General features: G+C 35.2%; 1 protein-coding gene across 3 annotated transcripts in view; it reads left to right on the forward strand.

Moving 5' to 3' along the window:
• Window positions 1-25,134, forward strand: part of ptprn2 (protein tyrosine phosphatase receptor type N2) — a 283,469-nt gene that overhangs the window by 104,197 nt on the left and 154,138 nt on the right. For all 3 annotated transcript variants that reach the window (NM_001128667.1, XM_021477405.3, XM_073906198.1), the window contains 1 exon segment: window positions 1,770-1,849. In NM_001128667.1, coding sequence (NP_001122139.1) covers window positions 1,770-1,849 — 80 coding nt within the window.

The following is a 25,134-nucleotide window of genomic DNA, read 5'->3' on the forward strand; positions in this document are numbered from 1 at the left end:
TGTTGAGAGGAATTTAAAAGATGGGAGAAATTAATGTACTAAAAGTAATTACAAGTGGTGCCCATGGTGTGTGTTTGTTAGGGGGTGGTTATGCTTTTTTGCATTTATGAAAATTTTAAATACATGTACATTTTACATGAATACAGCATTCAAAAGCCATTTATTTTTGAATTAGCCATTTATATCAAAAATATTATAGTCATTTTTTTTTACTTCATTTCTCTAGTCTCTAGTGACCATGCTCCTCATTCAAATATGCAAACCTACTGCTCTGTTATGATCAGTTTTCATTGGTGCTCAATCATTAATGATGGTGTTCATTATTATCAGTGTTTAAATATCATGCAGCACAACTAATTTCAATAATAAGAAATGTTATCATATACTGGAACATAATAAACATGCAACATTATTATTATGATTAAACTTAAAATAAAATCAGTGTTTACAATTGGGATTCTTAACATGTTTCTTAACATGTTTACTTAAAAAAATGGACTATATCTGTGCTGTTAAACCTTCTATGGATATTATATTAAAATGCCTTATGATAATATAACATTGTGCCATGGTTTGCAATAATTTAAATTATAACCAGAATAAAATGACACCCGAGGAACTAGCAGCACCATTATTTTCCAGTAGATATCTGTGTGTGAGAGTGTGTGTTAATTCTGCCGAGGATGAGAGGTTACTTTTGACTTGCTCTTGCCACCTGCTGACGTGTGAATGGGATTTTGCTCTGGTGACAGATCCATTCCTCCAGTCTTCCACCTCTCTTCCTTTCTCTCTTGTATTTTCTACCCCTTCTCTTTTTCTGCTGTGTTTTTTTTTTACATCTTTATTTGTGACCCTCACCCTTGTCGGCAGTGGGAGCAGATTAATCCCAAATAAATACATCTGAATAAGTAATATGCTTGGATCGGACAACTGCAGGATAATTAACCATCCAATTTACCTCAACAAATAAACAGATATGTTAAAACGAAGAGTCGCTCATTTACAGGTCTGTGCTGATGTCATAGTGGCAGTTCACAGATCCTCTGTCGGTGACAGTTTGCTTTAACTATGTCACTTTTGAATATATTTAGCATTTTTAAAAATGATTTCCATTCCCTTTGAAGGAATAATTCAGCATGAAATATTATACTTCACAGGATTCTCTGTTAGAATAGATAAATGAATGAGGAGCGCTGCTGGGATCTCACCCAGACAGCTGTTTGGCTCCATCACAAATGCCATTTGTACAAAATGCCATCATGCATTTGCACAACATTTCTGGATCACCAATTCAAATGCTGGTAAAGAGATTCAAATCCAATACTGAGTCTGTGAGCTGTTTTAGACAAGTGATTTCTTTGACTTTTCCCTGTTTTTGACCTGTTTTTTGATCGACTAAACATTTAAGACAACTCCAGGAACTTCAGGTTTCCCCATGAGGATTCATTTTATGCTGGAAAAACTTGTCAATTTATGTCAAAAGCATAGAGGGAAGCTAACGGCAGAGATCTGTCATAAGAAAATTAACCAAAACGCAATATTCCCCAGTGATCTGCTATTTTAACTGTGGGTTCCTCAGTTGACTGCATCTGCGACAATGCCATTTTTTTTTAATTATAAAAGATTATGACTCACAGTTGCAACAGTTTTGCTTATCACACTCACTGTACTGGCATTGTGTTAATCTGTCTGTCTTGTCTAATTCTCACTCTTTCTTCTGTGTGTGTGTCTCTCTCCTTTTCTCTCTCTGTTTCTTCTCTGTCTCTTAGGGTTCTAGGGCCAGCAGTAACCTTTCGACTACGACCCAATGCTCGAAACATCAGCACGGCCCAGCTAGCCAGAGTGGCAGGTATTGTACACACATACAAATGCGCGCACACACACGCACACATGCTCACGCACACAATACTCGTTCCGCTACCGCATTCTAGTTGTTATTCCGATCATCTCCTGACACATTGGGGAAGAATCCTCTCATAGTGGCACGACCTTGATTGCAGTATTAGTTATTTTCAAGGTTTAAACCACTGTTTCACAAACACTGTTCACGTAAGCATTCACACAAGCATGCACTATGCAAAAGCAAGAAATCTAACAAAAACAGCTCGAGTTTGTCACTTTTATTATAATGTATATTCAATCCGAAGACTTTGTGAAAACAAAGTGTATTTATGGTATTGCTTTAGTATCAGCAGGAGTGATGTGATACTATTTATTTATTTGTCTGCTGTATTTTTAACTATATAAAATAAACATGTGCAATATTGTTTAAATAGGGGCCAGTATGGTTTGATTAAAAAAAATAGTTATGTTTAGCAGGGCTGCATTAAAATGATGAAAGTGACAATAAAAGAGTATATATATATATATATATATATATATATATATATATATATATATATATATATATATATATATATATATATATATATATATATATATATATATATTTTATTTATATATATATATATATATATATATATTTATATAAATACACACACACACACACACACAGTCTTGTCTGGTTCTCGAATATGATTGGCTTATAGCCGTGTGATATTCTGCAATAACAGCACTCATACAGCCTCCTCACCCTTCTGTATTACTCCTTTGAGGCTTTTTTACATAAAAATGTAGCTGTTTTAATTGCAACTATGCAGTTTATCTATAAGGATAGTGCCTATTTTTAAATATTTATAAAATCGGAGCGCGTCTGCATCCATCTATCATACCAAGCAGAGCAAAGGTGGTTGACTTTCCACCACAAGATGGAGACAGAGACTACATAATAAGTCCCTGTGGTAGAAAAACTCAGCATTTTCTTTTTATATTTTAAAGTACAGCTGATTAAATCATTATAAAACAGGTAAGTGACATTCTAAGTCGATCTCTCTCTTTTGTATGTTGTGCTGTATTTATACCATAGTAATCTGGTAGTGTTTGCTTTGTTTTGGCTTTTTTGGAGTTAATTAATGTGATCTAATTGCAACAGAGAAATACTGGGAGATATCTCTGTAGACAGATGGCATTTCATACCGTTCAGCCAAATAATCTTAAAATTTTAGCAAAATCACCTGTTTTGCCATCACTTTAGACATTACGCAAGAGAATCATTCAAACACTAGTGACATTGGTGAATGGGCAGTGGTTTCTGCTGTTCTGACATCAGCAGCAGATGTGAATAAATGGCGGAAGAAAGCAGTTCCTCATACAAAAAGATTTTTAAACCCTCCATGTTTGATTTTCTTTTATGATACATGATTATGCCATTGAAGTGTTGTATAAATGCATTATAACACTCGTAGCCAGGGCCGTGCACAGGGGGGTGGCCCGGTGGTTTAATTGGAATTAAGTAATTTCACGCATTTTAAAAAGCAATTCAACACCAGCCAATAAACATGTACTATACTTTTTGATTCTGATTAAATTAGTTACATTTAGAAATTGCTAAATGGCAGTCCTGCCATACCAATAAAAAAACCCAACATTGCAGTCATGACATTAAGCACATTTAATTCATACTCTTGAACAGAATAGGCTGCAGTCCTGGTTCCTCTTTTCAGTCACTGTTTTAACATTTAACACCCAGGAATTCATATTTGATCTTTAATGCACAAAAGCAAGGGCAAAGAATGAAAGGAAAAACAAAAGGAATCTGATATCATAAGGTCTGTATTCCCTTGATCCGTCATAATTACTTCCAGGGAAAACAGATTCATGTGAATTTGTCCCTCGTCTATCTGTGCTTTCTGACACAAGATACACAAGGGAAGGATTTCACAGGAACCTTCGCAAACTGGAAATACTCAGTTGTTTCAAAAAGAAAGCACACATATGACTGCTAGCTGTTGAAATTGTGTTATAGTTTGAGCTAGTGATTGTGGGCTTTTTGTTTGTTTCTCTTTGTTTATACTGCTGCAGCAAATCATTTTCAATATCGCTCATTGAAATTTTAGCATATGGAGCCAACAAGTCCGCACATGAAGTACATTTAATGACATTTCTTATTTTGCTTTATTTGATTGTTAGTGTTTTGACCTCTGAAGTGGATGCAGTGGAATTTCAGATGATACAAATGATGCATGTTTGTGTCTGTCTGTTTCTGTGTGTGAATTATCCTTCTCGCTGGACTCTTTTTGAACGTCTCGACCTGTTTCTGATTGACTTTGTGGATGTGAGAATGTATGAGAGCATGTTAAAGCCTGCACATTACCGCCTCGACATCTGTGGAAATGCGTTCCAATTTTGTCCAATTGCTGTGGTGTGAATTTCGCCTTTTATTTGTGTACGTGGGTCTGCTTGAGTGTGTATATCTCCAGTCTCTTCCCTTTGAGAGTCTCTTGTAGCATGTTGAGAGAGTTAATGGCTGGGCTCGTCAGACCCAAATGTCAGACAAAATGTTAAGTCAACATGATCAGCCGCTCTCACATGGCAGATAAATTATGAAAACCCTGGTGCCTGAATACCAATTTATTACTTTATTTAAACAGAGAGGATCTCTCCTCACACTTTATTACCCTTGTATACACACCGCTGATCACACCTAATCGCTGATTCCAGTTTTTGTGCCTTTGACATCACATACACCCCTAAGGTATTTAAGCTACTTCACGGTATTTGTGATCAGTGGAAGTGTGGTGAGGATTATGTTTGGGGTGTAGCTCTGCGTTTCTGTGTCCATAATGTGCATCTTGGCTTTGACAAAATTCTTCCTGGAGCAGTGCCTTTAATTCAACGGTTAATTTACCTTAAATTTAAAAATCTGTCATCAATTACTCACCCTCACGTTGTTTTAAACCCACTTCAGATTACTTTTGTTTATCTTTAAATAAAAAAAAAACATGCTGATTTTTTTTGTAAAACCTGTGACATTTCTGTGCCATTATTGAAAATCTCTTCACAATCAATTTCACTTCAAGTCTGTATGAATCTGATGTTGCTGAGACTTTTATTTTAGTACATTATGCTGAAGTACTTCCAAATGGAACAGAATATTGATTAAGGAGTGATTCTTTCATTTTGAGCATCGTTCCCTTATAGCAAATTAACTGTAAGAGGGGTGTGGTTAAGAATATTGTTGTTATCATTAGAGAAGGACCATTACTCCAAACATGAAAGCTAATAAATAAATTGTCAGATAAATTGTGCTTTCATATAGCCTTTAAAGACAATCATAAAATAAAATAAAAATATTGATGAGCCAACCAAAGAATCAAAGTGCTCTTTTAGCCTTGAAGGCACACATACCACATTTTTTTTCTCTACACAAGCAGCACGTTATCAACAAATTAATGACTTTAAATGATTTTAAAAAATGCAGATTACAGTATACATATTTTGTTATAAATGTGAACCCCACAAACCTCACAATTGCTGGAAAGATTTAATGTTGTCTTTCATTAATTTTTACTATTTATCAGGGGTTGCCACAGTGGAATTGACCGTTAACTCTTCCAACATACAATTTACACTAAAGTTGCCCTTCCAGGCGCAACCAAGTACTGGAAAACACCCATGCACTCTAGCATTCATAAACACACTCAAACACTACAGCCAACATTGTCTACTTGATTCACCTATACCGCATGTCTTTGGACTGTGGAGGAAACCAGAGCACTTGGAGGAAACCCACGTGAACACGAGGAGAACATGCAAACTCCACACAGCAATGTCACCTGGTCCTGCTGGGACTCAAACCAGTGACCTTCTTGTTGTGAGGAGTTAGTGCTAACCACTGAGCCACCATGCAGCATGTTGTCTTTCATTCTTATATAAACGTTAATCAGTGCATATAATCAAAAGCTCAGCCATACTTGCTTGATGTGTGAGGACAAACCTTATTGGTTCTTATGGAAACTCAAACTGCATAACATGCAAGAATGAACCTCATTGGTTCTTGCTCAGCAACCAAGCATGGTGAGTTTCCACCCAATCTGAACGCTATAAACATTATTCACTGATCAATGTTTTTATGTGAATAAAAACCTAAATATGGCAGCACGGTGGCTCAGTGGTCAGGACTTTTGCCTCACAGCATGGGCTGGGGCCATATTGGCATTCATATGTGGAGTTTGCATGTTCTCCCTGTGTTCACGTGGGTCTTGTCATGGTGCTCCGATTTCCCCCACATTCCAAAGACATGCACTGGGTGAATTTAATAAACTAAATTGGCTGTAATGTATGTAATGTAATGAGTGTTTGTGTGAATGAGTGTGTATGGGTGTTTCCCAGTATTATGTTGTGGCTGGAATATCCGCTGCATAAAACATCCGCTGCATAAAACATATGCTAGAATAGTTGGCGGTTTATTCCAATGTGGCGACCCTTGATAAATCAGAGACCAAACTAAAGGAAAATGAATGAATGAATAAATGAATAAAAACATAAATCTATTAATCATTTTAAAGTGTGTCTCAGTTGAACACTAATGAAATTGTTTTCCTTTTTGGGTGAAGAAACTTTTAATGGAAAAACAGAAATAGTTTTGTTTTTATTTGTTCACTTTGTTTTCCAAAGATGACCTTTTTAATGAATTTGGAACAGCATGGGTGAGTAAATGATATAAATTTGGGGGTGAACCAACCCTTTAACTTCTCAAAGAATGCTCAAAGCTTCTCTTATAAAGTACATTGATTGGGCTAATTTTGTGTTTAGCTAAATATTTAGCAAAAATCTTATTATATGTGCCTTAATAGCCTTGCTTTTTTTTTACAGAATTATACAGAAATTATTGTACCAAAAGCCTTTGGTACAACAGTGCATGTATTCATTCTCTTTTTTTCTGCACAGCTCTAAATGAGAGTGAAAAGCACATGTAATCTTGATCTGAACACATTAGAGAACATTAGATGAGCATGTCAGGCAGGAGTCTTCCTTTATACCTAAAAACCCCAATTCCATTCAGATGCACAAAATTGCGAATGATTTGATGGCTGTCTGAAATGAACTTGTTCCACTTATCTAGTAGTATTCCTCTGGTTCTGCCACAAGCATCTGTTTATGACAGCAGCTCTCTTGTGTTTTGTCTTTGTTGTTGTTGTTGTTGTATGTCATACAAATGTGTCAGCTTACATTTAACTTCCTGTAGTTCCCTTTTGGGTCAATAAAGTTTGTCTGCCTGGAATTATATTTCTATATATATTTTTTCTTCTTTTTTTTCTTTTTAGAGAAAGGACAAATATACAACTACAATATCATAGCAGTTATTGATAAAATAAAAGTTATTAATTCGTAATTGTCAGGAAGGGAATCTGTGTGTACTTGCTAGTCTAAATTAACCAGCAGTTCAACTTAATTATTCACAAATTGTTTAAAGGGCACCTATGGCTCCAGAATGTGTCTGTAAAGTTTTAGCTCAAAACACCCATTAGATTATTTATTATACCTTTCAGAAGTTTGTTATTTTCAGCTCTAAGCACCTTGTAGCTGTTTTTGTGGCCTGTGCCTATAATGCTAGTTCTCTCTGCCCACCGTTCTCACGTGCCTGTCAGAGTTTGCCTAAATCACCACCTTGGCAGCATCAGATAAACAGCAAAGTGACAGACATGAAGGAAGCAGATCTCACGTAACGTTTGTGAGTAATACTACAGTAAGAAATTTGCCAATTATTATTTGATGTATTTGTTAAGTTAAATCGAGCCTTTTTGCAATGATGAGTCACACCCAATGTTGTTAAAAAGTTCACACACATGCACACAGACACACACACACACACACACACACACACACACACACACACACACACACACACACACACACACACACACACACACACACAGCAGACACAAACACAGTTTTTGTGACAGGATACACGTTAATATCCACTGCTGTATGGACATCCGTCATGTTAATGTACAAAATAAACCTGATTAATGTCCACAAATGAGTCGTCTTTTATAATTGTACTGACATGCAGCTGTGCTGATGAAGTAAAGATGGTAAAATTGCTGTAATTTAGTACAAACATGCACTGTTTTAAAAACTTGTAAAACTCATTCTTGATCACATTTGATGATGATTGATGATCACAGAGAGCTGAACAGATCTTTCAATTGCTTTGTGTACGTCCAGTCTTGTTGATATGATTATACGCATTACTATGGAGACATGATAATCTGCGGCTGTCAATTAATTCGGTAGGTGGGGAAACCGCACTCATCATGTTGCGGAGCTGCCCTTTTAATAAATATTTATTCTCAAATGGCTTATAATGCCAAATGAACTACAGTAGCCAGTCATTTAGTCCAGTTAAACTCCATTGTTACACCTGCTTAAAAAAGCATTTTAGCATTTTGTGAATTTTATAAAATATGTTTTTTTGGGGGGACTAAATGTTACTTAAAGTAAAATATTGTCATAAATAAATCCTGGTAAGATCCTGGTAGGGATTCACAGAAAAAATAGACATAATCATTCATTCTTTCATTCATTTTCTTTTTGGCTTAGTCTCTTTATTAATCAGGAGTCGCCACAGCGAAATGAACCACCAACTTATCCAGCATATGTTTTACACAGCGGATGCCCTTAGAGTGAATGTGAATGAATAGAATGAATCTTTATTTATAAATTGCTACCAAAAATTCACAAAGAAAAATCTAATAACATAAATTTACACATGAAAGTAAAAACTTGATGTTCAAACACTCAATAAACATTTTTTTGCATGTTTTACAGTTTATATAATAAATCTAGAATATATACTGCGAATGTGAATATGTCATATTATTAATAAACACGAGAAAACAACACAGATAGATAAATGGATATTGAAAAGGCCTTTTAGCACGTTGTTATTATAAAGCTTTGCTCTTATCCCTTTGAGGCAGCGAACTCTCTCAAAAGACGTTTTGAAGTGCACTGTATGTCAGAACGGTTCACGACACCACATTTCTGTAACCATGGCTTCACAAAAATGTAACCATTAATTTTCTCTGACAAAAAAATAATAACTTCCAGCCAAGCTATTTCCAGTGGTATAGATGGGTAGGCTTGTATCCTGTAGGGTCTGTGTATATGGCCAGGGATTTGGTATTCTGATGCAAAGCTGTGCTCAAGTCTTTCAAGCTGCTAGCAATGCAGCGACTAACTGAAGGGCTTTATGGGGGGTCTGGGGTACATTCATTAGGATTGAGGAATTTGCTGTTGTACTCTATTCATCTGGAAAGAAAGCTTCGGACAAAAGACTGGATATGGTAATCCCTGCCTAGTCTCAAAACAAAAGATGAACCCCTTGCTTTATCTCTGTGTGTATGTGTGTGTGTGTGTGTGTGTGTGTGTGTATGTGTGTGTGTGTGTGTCCTCCACAATCATTTATCGGGCCATTGATTCATCCATAGTGTTGATGAAATGGCACCCTAAACTGAACAGTGTAATCTTACAATGTGTCATCTCTCTTCATCTTTCAGTCGCAATCTCTTTTTTCCCCCTTTCTAACATGCTTTCTTCTTTCTATCTGCCTGTCACATTTCATTTCTGCTCGTCTCCCACTTCTGCTGCTCCTCACCTTTTGCAGTCCTTGTTAATTCATGTGGCTTATTGTGTGTTTATGTATGTGTGCTCTGTCCTTTATATAGTGCTCAATGTCTCTCCAGCTTTTTTTGTGAGATTTATTTTAACTGGACAGAGGTTAAATGAGCTAGCATTTTGTTTGGTGTATAGTGGTCTGTGAATGCATTTAATGTTGCTTGTCAAATATATTTGTATGTAATTGTGCTTTCGTAATCTTCAACAAACTATTAAATAACAAATGAATTGACTTCATACTTACCTTGGGTAAGAGTTAGTACAAAAGATTTTAGCACAGATAAATCGGTCTTTGGTATTGAACAATAAACATTCTCTATGCTATCTTATCATTCGTTGCATAAATGCTCTCATTAAAAAGAAATGTTCCAGTGATCTTACATGAATTTGCTTTTCAGAATTAAAAAAATAATAATAATAATCATGTTCTAGCAGTGGGCGACACGGTGGCGCATGTGTATAGCACTTTTGCCTCACAGCAAGAAGGTCACTGGTTCAAGCCTCGGCTGGGTCAGTAGTAGTACTAGTAGTACTAAAATTGACTGTAGTCTATGAGTGTGCATAGGTGTTTCCCAGTGATGGGTTGTGGCATCCACTGCGTAAAAACAAATGCTTGATAAGTTGGCGGTTCATTCCGCTGTGGTGACCCTGGATTAATAAAGGGACTAAGCCGAAAATAAAATGCATGAATGAATGTTCTAGCAGCAGATGAGTAAGGGCTACTTAGCATTTTAGCTTTACATAGTTTCAAAACATCACAGCCTACCCTGTTTTTGTCATAAAAGTAGACTGACAACCTCTGTCTGTGATCTGTTGTAACTCATTATCCTAAAAGGCAGAAATTATATACTTTTGGGATACATTACCTGTGATATGGGCTACGTTGGTCATCATAATGGCGTAGTGTTTAGCAGAATTGCCTCACAGCACGAAGGTCACTGGTTCGAGCCTTGGATGGGTCAGTTGGCATTTTTGTGTGGAGTTTGAATGTTCTCCCTGTGTTCGTGTGGGTTTCCATTGGGTGCTCCAGTTTCCTTTACAAATCCAAAAACACATGGTATAGGTGAAATGGGTAAGCTCAATTGGTTGTAGTGTATGTGAATGAGTGTGTAATGTATGGATGTTTCTCAGTGATGGGTTGCGGCCGGAAGGGCATCCGCTGCATGAAACAAATGCTGGATATGTTGGCGGTTCATTCCACTGTGGCAACTCCAGATTAATAAAGGGACAAAGCCGAAAAGAAAATGAATAAATGAATGAACATTCTATGTTGATTTGCAATGAAGTATAAATGCTATACTGTATTGTTGTAATCATGTGTTCATTGTTCTTATCTTTCATCAGTCAAAACATCTCTATCAGCATTTTATTCATCTAGCTATAAATGTTATATACGTTAGCAGAGTGTTTGTGTGCTGAAGTATCTCAAATATCACAAATCCCTTGTGGATGCTTTGTGTCTGTTATGAAGGAAGTGTCCAGTGTGTATGCAGCACTAACACTCAGAGTACTTGTCATCCCACTTTGTGTAAAAATAATACATTTAAATAAAAAAGAAAACACTCTTGAGAAGAAATTAGAAGAATAGAAAATGGAGCTCACTTTATAGTGTGAAACGAGAAGTGCACATGTTGGCTCATATTTCCTAAAGCGATTGTATGTACAGTACCCACTTTTTGATTTTACAGACCTACTGACAAAATGTTGAAATTGCTATCTATAACATATGTTTAACAAAACAGAGGGTCACTGCTTCACCAACACATGTTAGCATATTAATAAGAAAATCTGTTTCTTTGGCTTCATATAGGGTGTTTATTGTCAGTACTGGCATGTCATGAACACATAGGATACTTTATGGAGTGTATAGATGTTCTTCAGCCAAACATAAAAAACTTTCTGACTCAGAAAAAAACCTTGTAATATAAATTCATTTAACAGTTAGAAATAAACACTATTTGGCTTAGTTAACTTAGTTTAGTTAACAAATTGAATGTAACTGTGCATTTAAGAATATAAATCTAAGTAATATATTGACTTTGTGCTTGAAATTTTGAATTATATTGTGTAAATTTGTATTTTTTCTATAATGTGTAAAAAAAATCAGTTTTGGCAGATATTAATTTGAATAATTAAAATCACTATTGCCTGAGCAATTTATTATCAGTGCATCTCTATTTCTGGTGTTTTACATATATAATTATAATTTATGTAGTAATTATTTAACAGTTCAAGCCGTTTTATTAATTTTTAAATACTTATTATTCATTATAACCTCAGGCTATTTGAGTTGAAAGATTTAATAAGATTTTATAGTTTACTGTTGTTGTTAAATCCCTTCTAATTATAAAACTATGTAAAAAATCATATAATTTGATATTACACAGTAATTCATTTGTGTGTCTTGTTGAATCATATAAATACATTAAACAGCAACAAAGACAAAATGCAAAGGTTTAAGTATTTTACATTTACTGTAAGACCATTTTCAAAAATGGAAGTATGGAGGGATGGATGGATGGATAGCTAGCTAGCTGGATAGATAGATAGACAGACAGACAGACAGACAGATAGACAGACAGATAGACAGACAGATAGATAGATAGATAGATAGATAGATAGATAGATAGATAGATAGATAGATAGATAGATAGATAGATAGATAGATAGATAGATAGATAGATAGATAGATAGATAGATAGATAGATAGATAGATAGATAGATAGATAGATAGATAGATAGATAGATAGATAGATAGATAGATAGATAGATAGATAGATAGATAGATAGATAGAGGTAGGTAGGTAGGTAGGTAGGTAGAAAGACAAACAGATAGATAGTGGACTTGGAATATGGGCACAGATGGTCCCAAATGATCACTGCAACCTTGCATATTCACAAACATCATATATGAAGTACGCACATTTATTCTGTTCATTTGTTATGACATTCTGTAAAATGCTTTTAAGAGAACGGCAAGTTACATTTTCACAAAGGGCTGTTCTGCATCATCATTTGTCTTTTGGGTGAGATTTCATTAAAGTTGGTTGTACACTGGTGCATTTTTTATGATGCTCTGATCAGGCGATATTAAACTCATAATGCTGCATATCAATCAGGAGACAAAATGGTCTCATCTAAATTCATATGCTGAAAGGCAACGTGCGACAGTGTAGATTTGCCTGTGATAGAGGAGCAGAGGCTTTTTTGATAAAACAGAATGCATTGTGCTTGAGCCACTTTAAAGTGTAATGTTTGTGTGGGAGGAGAGTTGGTGTGTGTTTCTGCTCTTCTCCACATACTCTGCTTCAAGCTCACTCTCTCAGTGCCGTTGCTATATATGACAGAAAGTGCACCACTACTTTAATCTGTTTTTGTCGATTTTAGTGTAGTGCAATATGGAGGATGGTAAATGTGAGGATTTTTTTTTTTTACAATCAATTGATGCAATATTAAACAATTTGATGTTTTTCATTTCTAGTTTGCCTACACTGTAATAAAACATTTGATTTCGTGTTAAATGAAACAAATATATTTAAAGTATATTTTACATTTAAAAAATGGTCATATTTTGCTTGTTTTCATTTGCACAAGTACAGTAATTAAAGGGATAGTTCGCCCAAAAATTAAAATTCTGAAAAATAATTTACTCAACCTTCTTATTTCTGTTTGTTTCCTTTTTTCATTAAACACAAAAGAAGATATTTTGTAGAAATTGAAAACCTTTAACCATTATATTTCATAGTATTTGTTTTTTTCCCTTGTATGGAAGTAAATGGTTACAGGTTTTTAGCTTTCTTTACAATAAATTTGTGTACATTCTACAGAAGAAATAAACCCATAAAGGTTTGGAATGACTTGAGGGAGAGTAAATAGTGATTCATTTTTCTTTTTTTTCCATTTATTTTTGAAGAGATCTCTTTAAGATGAGTTAACTAATAATACAACATTCATTGATCTTAGTTAACATTTGCCATAATCAAAAAATATGTTAATAAATGCTGTAAAAATATATTGCTCATAGTTAATAATAGTTTATTAATGCATGAACCTACCTTAACTTCTTCTTCTTCTTCTTCGGATATCAGGAGTACTGTTTGTGTAAATGATAAATGATTTGTGTCACTTTGTATGCCACGTACATGTATGTTCCTGTAGCCCTCCATTTTTATTTTGGTTGTTTAACACCTTGCATTGACTGAGCACATAAAACACATGATTATAATCAGGTTGTCTTCTGGTCACACAATTTTCAATACAAAGAGAAAAAAACTCTATTTTCCTCAAATTAAAGCAAGTGATTTTATTTAGCTTTTGACTGAAATAGTTTTAACTCATTGTGAGTCAACTTTAAGTTCTGCGAGTGTTTTATCTGTCTCTCATCCTATCAAACCCTCACCATTATTTACGCCTGTCTGGTGATCCCTTGCCGTTACATGCACCAGCCTTGCGGCACAACATTATAGTTTCTTAATTACTGTTGTTTAACAAACAGGGACAACGGGGTAAATTAATTCTTAGCTTGAATGTAGTGTTTTTGCATTAACTGCATTTGACAGTAGTTGTTACAGAAGCTTGAGTGGATTCATACACCATGTTTAAATAGTTATACAAAACGTTGAACGTCCCATTCTTATGCCCCATATAGTTGCGCATACGTCTCCAAAACCAGACAGGTGGACGAATCTAGACATGTTTTTATCAAAACAAATATAAATATGAGCCCTAAATATGAAAGTTAGATGACGAGTAGGTGGCAGCAAATCATGTCGTAAATTAGTAAGTAATTGAATCGTTCACTTAAATGATTGATTCCTGGAAACAGGAAACAGGTCATAGATATGTACTGCATTTATTTATTTATTTATTTATTTATTTATTTATTTATTTATTTATGTACTTATTTTATCAATTGATCATAGTTATATATTGTGCTTTTCTTAAGTTTTATAGTTAATTTTCATATTTGCACTTCACTTATTACTAAATAATTAAGGATTATTACTAAAAGAAAATCTACTTTAAAGCATTTCTTTTGCATTTGCAGGTTTTTTACATGATATCATCTGCACATTTAAATCCCAGCAGTGATCATGTCTGTCATAGACTCTCATCAGGGTGTGTCAGGCATGTGGGATGAGAGATGATTCTTCTTTGTTTGGCTTACTTATCATATCTCTGGGGGAGATCTTGGGCCTCTCTGAGGGTGTTTGACCCCAGTGCTGTGTCCAGGCCGTGAGAACCCTGTGTGGGTCACAGTCTGGACAGGTCAGGGCAGATGGAACATGGTACACTGATGGTTACATCCCATCGTGAAAACAAATAGAGCGGCGGTCAAGACCATATACACCTGCTACTGCAGCAGACACAGAGACAGCAGTTCATATAAACTGATAGAACAAAAGAAAAGGAGAGCAGCAAACCAAAAGAAAAAACATACTAAAGGTTAAACTAAGAGCAGTCATAAGATAAATTGTAATCATTCTGGTCTAGGCATGGGACGATAACCATTTTAAGGTATATCGCGGTTTGGAAAAGTCCAAATTTGCTGTTTTACGGTTCCTACAGTATATGCAAGATATATTTGTTTTAGAACAACAGTATTTCTAGCAGAAAAGATATCCAAAGGTGCTTTTTCAAATTCTGAAATCAGTGTATTTGAAACCAATGAAGACAACAAAAGTCTTTAATTAAATAATTTATCCACGCGTTTACTGTTGCAAAATATTTGAAATAATTTTCAAAATAAAGTATATTGACTGTGTCTGAAATCGCCTACTACTCATTAGGTACTGCATTTGAATTTGAATGTACTACTTGACCAATAGAAAAGTACGTACTAAACACATGAATGTGAGCAGTATGAATGGAGCTCGGATGTACTATGGATGCCATTTTGTCACGTGGCATACTTGCTTCACTCTCATTCATGAATTCCAACGAATGCACACTCCAGAGTCTTGGTGGAAGTAGTAGGTCATCCGAGTACTTCTTTGCATACTCTTTTTTGAATTCCATGAATTTGGACATATTACTCTGCTCGCATACGGTTTTAAGCATACTATATAGTATTGAAGTATGTGATTTCGGACACAGCACCATGTGTTCAAAGCAGAAAAACATTTCGTTTTTGTACCCAGACATTTAAAAGGATTATATTTTAGAGCAGTAATCACAATACTGTAAAACTGTGATATTTTTAGCCACGGTTGTCCTACCATCATAATCTAAGTGACATTTGATACATGCTCCAAAAGTATACTACAGTATCAAGTGGATCAAAATACTGTTATTGTTTAAATAATAGCTAAAATGTATAAATTATACATTTTTTAAATGTCATTTTTATTTTAAAAATATTGTTGCCTAAAATAACTAATAATTACAAAAATGGAGAGCAAAAATTTAATATTTTGTGATGCATACAAATAAACAATAAATCTCTTTGACTGTTGTCCATGTTTTTCTGCTTTAATAATAACTGTTGAAGTGAATTAAAGAATGACTATTTTAGGGTGCTTTCACACCTAAATAGGAGTTGAAATTATTACTATGTTGCTCTTTGTTCTTGGTGCAGTTCGCTTTCACACAGCAAAGTTGCCAAACGGACCAAAAAAGCTAAAACAAGTCACTTGCGAGTAAACTCTTCTCACACTGGTCAGAGTTTCACGGTTTATTTTGATTAGAGTCTCGCCCAGCTGTCATACGTCCTTATTTTAATTTCTGACAATGAGCAATAAGACATTATAAGCAAAAAGCTGCGCTTTCATTTTGATTGGTGACACCCACAGACATCGTCACCAAGTATAAGTACTTTCTTATACATAGCAGTTGACTTATGCATTATAGGCTTTACATTACAGTGAGAAATAACAGATAAACCAAGACTACTGTTCAGTCAATTTTCCTAATGAATAAACTGCTCTCGTTAATAGTTAACATGCTTTCACTTTCGTATTGGACATGAAATGCACATTTACTAGTAAGATTTACATCCTGCCCTACTCATAAATTTCTCTTCATATTGCCATATATGCCTATTATATATATACACAAAACACTTTGATATAGCATAGCTCGGAATGTATTTCTTTCTCACTACAACCATTTCAGAGTTTGTTTCAGTCGAGCCGAGACCACCTCATTCAGGTGATCTCAGACTGATTGTTTTGGTATGTATCTGAGCGCGACTGCTGGATTAATTTATGCCAAATCAACTGCGCTAACTGGGGAAAAGCTAAAAAACCTGTTTCACTACTACACTTGGTTTTGGTTGTATTGTAAAAAAAAAAAAAAAAAAAAAAAAGTAGAAAAAATGTTAAAGAGAATCTTAAATATTTTATGGCATACTTCAAAAAATATAAATGATTTAGTACAAATGATTTATGCAAGGTTTTTAATTAAATTTGTCTTTTTATATTAGATTTTTTAGATTTCTCACCAACATATCAACCATTTGGTAGAGGCTGATATAATAAAAAATATGGTATGTATTGGAAAAAAAAATGCATTTAGTGTGTTAAAACTAGTGTCATTAGGAGTTTAGTGTTATGTTAAGTGCAATCCAATTATTATTATTTTTTTTTTGGTGGGGTAGTTAAAGCGATATTTCTGTAATTATTATATATATAAATTTATTGATCTTATCAAAATTTCTTCATGAGAGCTATGTGACTTCAATGAGCTATTTTATTCTTGTAGCAAGTCCTTAAGCAAAGTGTTACCTTTTCAGTTTGCTTCGAGATTTCACCTGAATTCAGTGTGCTAAAAGAAAAATATACTAAAGGTTAAACTAAGAGCAACCGTGACCTGAATTAATATCATTCATGTCAAAGGTCACGACCTTCTCAAACAATAATGGCCGGGCTCTCACTTTAACCATAGGTCAGAATGACAGTTTGAGATGGCCTCATTTAATCCTCCCTTTATCTCATCCCTCGCTTGGCTTTGAGGAAGTTAAACTGAACCGCCGTCTGTTTAAGAGTCTGCTTACTTCATCTGATTTGTACTCACTCAATCTCATGTTGTCTTTATTTTGCCGCTGACATTTCTTCACATCCGTCCACATTTCTGACATCTCAGCCGTGTTTACTTTCTCACCCACTCATCCCTTTCTCTCAGGCTCGATGTGTGTCTCTTTCTCTCTCTCTGTAATTGCAGTGGTGCGGTGCAGGGGCTGCTCGTCTGCGCTCCAGCTGGGCAGATTAGCATAGATCTCCCACGCAGACACAGTTGACCTTCACTCCACCAAACACTTGTCAAAATGCCAGCCATAATTACCCTGGCCTCTCCAGCTAAAGTAATGGCTTACATATACCTGACTCACTCTTTGCCACCAATTGGATGTGAAATATATGTGTGTGCGTGTCTGTGTGTGCGTGTTGGACTGTTACTTCACACTGATCCTCGGAGCGTTTTATGAGGGTTGTATGAGTTTTTAGCGCAAGTGTGCAATAATTCACTGCTCATCAGCGTTTGACAGTCCAATGGCATTTTCCTTGAGGATTTCGATTGACTTCACTATTTATGTAATTGTCAGTGTCACGGAGGATTTAATGGAGATTGTTGATATGAGTTCAGGGTTTGCGCTGCGATGTGAAGTGCAAAAGAGAAAGCATGTTCCATTTGGGGCACATATTTTAGGCTTTTTAGAGCTCTCTAAATTTGAGCAACATACCTGCTGTGATGTAATGGAGTGTTTGAGATTTCTGTGTGTCTTTAATGAAATACGGCTACTGTAAGTGGGCATCAAAATGCTGCAGATTACATCTATTAGATGGGGACTCTCACTGCATAATCAAAACAGCATCTACGAGTGCCATGTCATATAGCCTACCATCACATTAAAAGAACTGGCTGCTACAGTATAACATTTTTTTAATGTATTTTTCACAAATAATAATTTTCTCAAATAATGAACTTATTTTTTTTCCACATTTAAACTATCAATAAAAAGCCTGTCCTGGATCCTGGTTGTCAGACAATTTTATTACATAAAAAGAAATTAAACTGAAATGTAAAATTAATCACAATGAATGATTTTGTTATTAACCCTTGTGTGCTGTTGGGGATCTTTTCATCCACTTTGGGGTGATTTTTGAGTCTTAATTTGGCCACAACTTTTTCTGTTTCAGCAAATGGAATTATTTTTAGTGATAAATCTTATTTTGACACATATTTTGGGAAAATGCTTTGAAAAAAATACACTCTGAGCAAATTTACTACCCTTTTGTTTTGTTTGTGGCTGTTGTTGACCCATGGATTATTATTATAATGGCAAAATAAGCAGCTCAGCTCTCAGAACATATTAAACATTGTAAGTGTACACTATAATTTGTTGTTATACTCCATAAAGCTCCATAAATTAATGATGCCATCTGTTGATCAACAGTAATTTTGCCTTTTTCAAAACGGAAACCATCAAAAATCAAGAATGCATGAATATTTGATGGTGTGGCTTTGCAATTGAACAATGTTGTTATAATGGAAGTCATGGGGCAAAAACAGCCATGAACCTATCAAAAGGATAGTCAGTTTAAACAGTACACAAGGGTTAACAGGACAAAATTTAAAATAGGTTGCACTTTTATTTTTTTGTCATCTAAATAGAGATAAGACATTATTTACCTATTTGAATAAGTGTAAACATGGCAGCAGGCTTGAATGATGCTTTTTTTTTGCAGATAATTGATCAACCAAAAAGAAAAAAAAATAACTTGACATTAAAATACAAATAAGATCAAACTTGTTTCAAAAGGAGGATTTTAATAACTAAGTTATCACTGAGCTGAGAGCCATGTTACCTCATACCTGCCAACATTTGTATCTGAAAATCTGAGGTTGGGGTGGTGGCTGGCTTGGTGTCAGGATTGAGGTGTCTGAATAACACAGTTGAGAACCGGGGAAGTAACTTTGCTTTGCACTAGGTTCCAGATGACCACTGCAGATACTGTACCAAAGTCGGCAACCCGGGTGCGTTAGACAGTATCAAAAAGTTGAAATCATGGGAGTTTTCTGAGAGAAATAACAAAAAGGTAGGGTGGCGGGAGATAGGTCTGAAATTCGGGAGACTCCCAGGTGTTGACAGGTATGTGTTTACCACATAAACTGTATATTGTAGTAAAATGTTAGCCACTATTTGGGTCCTTTCATCAGCTTATTCAAACAAAATAATTGTTTACTGTGGCTTTAAATGAATGAAATAAATGAGATTGTTAACAGATATTGTTATTCAAAAGGTAAATAGAGTGCTCAGCATATGTAAGTACACCCCTCACAAATATATGATTTAAATTCATCTCTTTAATAGGAAGCTATACAATATTATATTTGTACATAAACATTAAATTAGTCAGTCAATTAAAAAAAAAGAGGAAAATTCAAGAGAAACAAAAAAAATTGAAAAAAATTTGTTGTAATTTTGTAAATTGTAATTAATTTTTGCAATATTTAGCTTGAATTTATTGTATTATCTTTCCATTTCTAAATATGTTTGATGACTAAAATATAATTTTAATTAATATATCCGTTTAATAAATCTGTTTTGTTTAAATGCACCAAAACATTACCTATATTCACTGAGAAATGGAGAAAAATTTTAATTTTCAAAATGGGGTGCACTCAGTTACTGAGCACTGTAAAAGTGTTGTCATTTACTTAACTTAATATTTGTATTATTTCATTTACTCTTTTGCAAAAAATAAAAGAATATCATTTGAATATAAAAACATTTGACTGTGTTTACTAGATTTTCTTATTGCAGAAGTATTTATTGTGTTCTGCATTTAGAAAGTCCAGCAGATTTATAATGATATGAGGGTGAGTATTTATTTCATCTAAGTTCAATCAAAAAATTATATTCTGTTATCATTTACTTGTAAACTAATAGTCATTGACATCCATAGTGTTTATTTTTGTATTTTACTGTATGTTATCTATTAGCAACATTCTTCAAAATATCGTCATTTGGGTTCAATCAAAAGAAAAAAAGAGAGAAAATCACAAGGATTTGAAATCACCTGAGGGTGAGTATTTTTTATTTTTATTTATTATTTCTTCAGGAAAATCTTTTTTTTTTTTTTTTTAATTGCATACATTACCATTACCCTGTTAATGAAGTAAACACTCACGCTTCTGGTGTTGTTTAAAATCAACAAGCCATGCATGCAAACTAATATAGGTCTCCATAATGGATGATCATGCACAATTAATAACTTTTAATAGATGAGCACAGATCTTTACACTGGCCGTCAGGGAGCCTGTGCGCTTGGTGAGATGCAGTGATTTAATGTCTCTTCACGTCCTCATTAAATAGGATCCGAGTCACAAAAGTGTTGTTAAGTGTCGACTGGCTTGCGTTCATATTTTTAGTTCATTTGAAAACAGATTAGACATTTGTCTCCTAAACAAATCCTCAGTGAATGACATCTTGGTTTTAGCCCACTGCTGCCTCTCTGAGTTTAGTTAATTCCTGCCCTTCTTAATTTTCCCTCTATCTCTCATCTTCCCTTTCTCCTTAATTCCCTCCTCCCTTGCTTTCTCACACTCTGAGTGTGTCTGTTCCCCTCGTTCGCCTCCCACCCCTTTCTGCTTCTCATCCTTGACTGCCCTCCTTGGTTGAGCGCACTCCAGTTCTGTGATCAAAAATTTCCCCTGTCTCCTCTTCCTTAACAGGCTGTGGGTGAGAGTAAAACAGAGGAGAAAGGGGAGCAATGAGGCTTCCAAATATACTAGGAATAAAAACATGCATATTGTAAAATAAACTCTAATGCCCACATTTGTGGATTTATACTGTACATGTGCATTTTTATGTGAATGTGTCCAAGTTAAAGCTGTAAGGGGCGTTTTCCACTTTAATGGCCAAGCTATAGAGTTGTCATCTGTCCATCAAAAAAACACTTATGGTTTTTATTCTCTCGTGCATTTACTCTTGTGACTGATAGGTGAAATGGGATTTTTGGTGCACTTAATCTATATGCTTCCGGGCTTTAATAACATTTTCTTTTCTTTACTTATTTTTTTGATGTACTCTACCTTCAGAAGTTTAGCTGGGCAAGACCCTTTGATAACACTTTACAATAAAGTTCCATTTGTTAACATCAATTAACTGCATTAGTTAACATGTTAATACTAAAGCATTGTGTAGTTGTTGTTAAATTTAAAATTTAACAAATGCACTTTTTGATTTGAGTAATTTATTATTAAATGCTGTATTGTTTAAAGGGAGTGAGCAAATATTAGCAATGGATAGATGTGTTTAGTAGGTTGTTAAAGGTGCAGTATGCAAGTTTGACTCCCAGTGGTTGAACTAGGTATTACATTCCTAGTGTAAACGCAAGTGCAGGTTGCCAGATTGAGGACAAAAAGGAGCGAGTCTGACGATCAGGCTAAAGGCTGATTTAAATCATGTTCTATATAAAAGTAACAGCACATGATGGAAGGATTATTTTCCATATTAAAAGGATTTTTTGATCTAACAAACACCTCGAATTGATATATTACAAACCGCTTCTATTTCTTGCAGCTGAACAACAGGAAAAACTGACAATGATCACCTCAGATACATCTCATGTGCTTTATTCAGTGTTAAATGCTAACAATGTGAGTTTGAATGCCATTTTACATGACATTATTGCCATACTATAAGCAGCAGCAGATAGTTCACCTCAGATCTTAAAAAAAGTAAAGTAAATCATATGAAATTGAACTTTAGAACTGTAAAGTGTAGTTTTAAACATTAACAAATGTTACCTAATGAACCTTTTAGTAAAATGTCACCATTGTTTTTGATTTTTTGGAAAGAAATCACTAATGCTTTGTACATGTTTATCTGAAAAAAATCCAGTAAAATCATTGATGGCAGCACAGTGGATCAGTGGTTAGCACTGTCGCCTCACAGCAAGAAGGTCACTGGTTCGAGTCCCGGCTGGGTTAGTTGGCATTTCTGTTTGGAGTTTGCATGTTCTCTCTGTGTTCACGTGGGTTTCCTCCGGGTGCTCTAGTTTCCCCCACAGTCCAAATACATGCACTATACTGTAGGTGAATTGGGTAAACTAAATTGGCTGTAGAGTAAGAGTGTGTGTGAATAAGTGTGTATGGGTGTTTCCCAGTACTAGGTTGTGGCTGGAAGGGCACCTGCTGCATACAGCAGTTGCTGGAATAGTTGACAGTTTATTCCGCTGTTGTAACCACTGAAATAGAGACTAAGCCGAAGGAAAATGAATGAACAAAATCTGTGACATTGTAAATAGTGTTTTTACTATTAAAACTACTAATAAAGTTAAAAAACTGAATGATTATAAAAAAATAGATAATTTTAAAATGCTTTTTATTGTAACAGAAGTCTAACTTATTCTTGTTTTGATATCATGACTTATTGCTTAGCGCTGAACTTTCAGCATTATTACGTCAGTGTCGAATGACTCTTCCGAAATCATTCTGATACAGTATGCTGAAAAAAAAAACTTGGTCTAAGTTCATTTGGACTGAATTCTACCATTATATTTTATCTGTGTGCATACTTGGTTGTGGATTAAATGATGATTGAAACATAAACAAAATGAAAATAGGAGTGTATCAATCTGAAATCCCAACCGGATGGTTTCGTGGTATCTTATTTTTATTTTTTCCGCCGTGAGCTCCAGCTTGTTAATTTAAACCAGTGTCTGGCTGAGCTGCCGGTTTCTAGACTGTAGCTCTGTGCTATCATGTAATCACACTCGCAGTGATTTTGAAGCATTATGCAAGCCTTTGATTAGGTAGCATGCTGTCCTCTGTGCGCTGTGTGTCTCGGCTTTTCTCACAGTAAAAATCCAGAGTTTGAAAGAGTGTGAAATTTGGCCGTGATTACAGCAATGTCAGGACGCGCTGTACTCCAGGCATACTGTATGGCATCTCGATTAGGGCTTGGGGGGATTTTTTAGTACGTGGAGCTTTATCTGGCTTTGAAACTAAGAAGTAATGTGAAGGAGGAAAAATGTTGATCAGCTCTGTGATTCTTTTTTGTGTCAAGGTGTTTTTAAAATGCAGAGTAAATTGGTGACCAATAGTCTGTTCACACCTAGGATAAAGTGAATGGTCAATTGCCTACATGAAACCAAAATTCTTTTCTTAACAACAGGTGGATTTGAGTGAGAAACACACCACACAGGTAAGCAAGAACATTTTTTTTATAAGCCCCTTGGCTCCATCCAAAAGTCACACACTTTCCTAATATCTAGTATATCAAGTAACATGTGCAAATTCACTGTACTTTTAAAGAGAAGTGGGAAAAGTGTTTGATGGACACTTTACGATTCACAAGGCCTCTGGGAAGGATACAGTATCTGAATGGCAGGCATGTGAAGAAACTGATACTAATAATGTTGGAGCATTCGCAGTACCTATATCCATGCTTTTTAATTGTAGTAACTTACTCTTATTTAAATAAGTACCTACAATACTCACACAGTATTTTGCATCCAGCCCAATGCTCTGATGGACCAGTCAATATTTTTATATTAATACATGACATTAATGATCTTTTTAACCATAATATGTTTTGTTATTTGTCCATTGTCTTTGTATATTTTTACTTTTATCGTGCAACTGAGCAACTGCATTCTTAACTATACATAGTTAAACACAATACATGAAAATACCAGAGTATGAATCAACTCTACAGCAATAAATTCACTACGAGCAACTGCCTAATATGCTGTTGGTCCCCAGTGTGCTGCCATAACAGTGCCAACCTGCCAGCATGGACTCTACAAGAGCACTGAAGGTGTCCTGTGGTGTTTGGCAGCAGTGTGCTCACGGCAGGTCCTTCAAGTCCTGAAGACTGCGAGATGGAGTTGCAGTAGATCAAACTTGTTGGTCCAGCACACCCCACAGATGCTCAGTTGGATTGGGATCTGAGAAATCTGGAGGCCAGAGAAACACGCCGAACTTGTCATTGTGTTCTTCAAGCCTTTTCCTGAACAATATGTGCAGTGTGGCAGTGTTATACCTTTGAATGCGGCCACTTATACAGGGAACACCTTTGTCACAAAGGATGTATCTGCCTTACAACAGTGTTTAGTTAAATAGCTTGTGCCAAATTTATATTCTCTTAAACGGGCAGAGTTTCATCCAATGCCCAGAATATTACACTCCCATTACTGATTTATTGTTATGTCAGAGAACATCCTAATCCCCTCACCAGGTAAACAGAACACATGTACAAATGCAGGGGGTCAAAGAAATGCATGGGGTAAATGCATGGGGTAAAAGACATCTGGACTCAATCCAGCAATCTTCCTTCTACTTCTCCAAACTCCAGTTCAGTTGCATGCTCATTGTACTTACTTTTGACAATGAACAGGGCTTAGGCATTCACAGATTGTTGTCTCAGTCTAGACTGGTTTGCCCTCAATCACCAATGAGCCTTGTTAGCTAAAGACACATTGACAGTTTTGGTTTCTCTCTCCTTGGACCTCTGTTGGTAAATCCTCATCAATGTTGACTAGGGTCTCAAATCACAACTCAAAACTGGTTGTTTCAGAGATCTTTTGACCTAGTTGCCTTGCCATATCAATTTGATATTGATAATGAAGTTGGCATGGAATGAAAGTTAAGATTGTCATTTTTTTT

The sequence above is a fragment of the Danio rerio genome, chromosome 7 (genome assembly GCF_049306965.1).
Source record: "Danio rerio strain Tuebingen ecotype United States chromosome 7, GRCz12tu, whole genome shotgun sequence".
In the NCBI taxonomy this organism is placed as follows: Eukaryota; Metazoa; Chordata; class Actinopteri; order Cypriniformes; family Danionidae; genus Danio; species Danio rerio.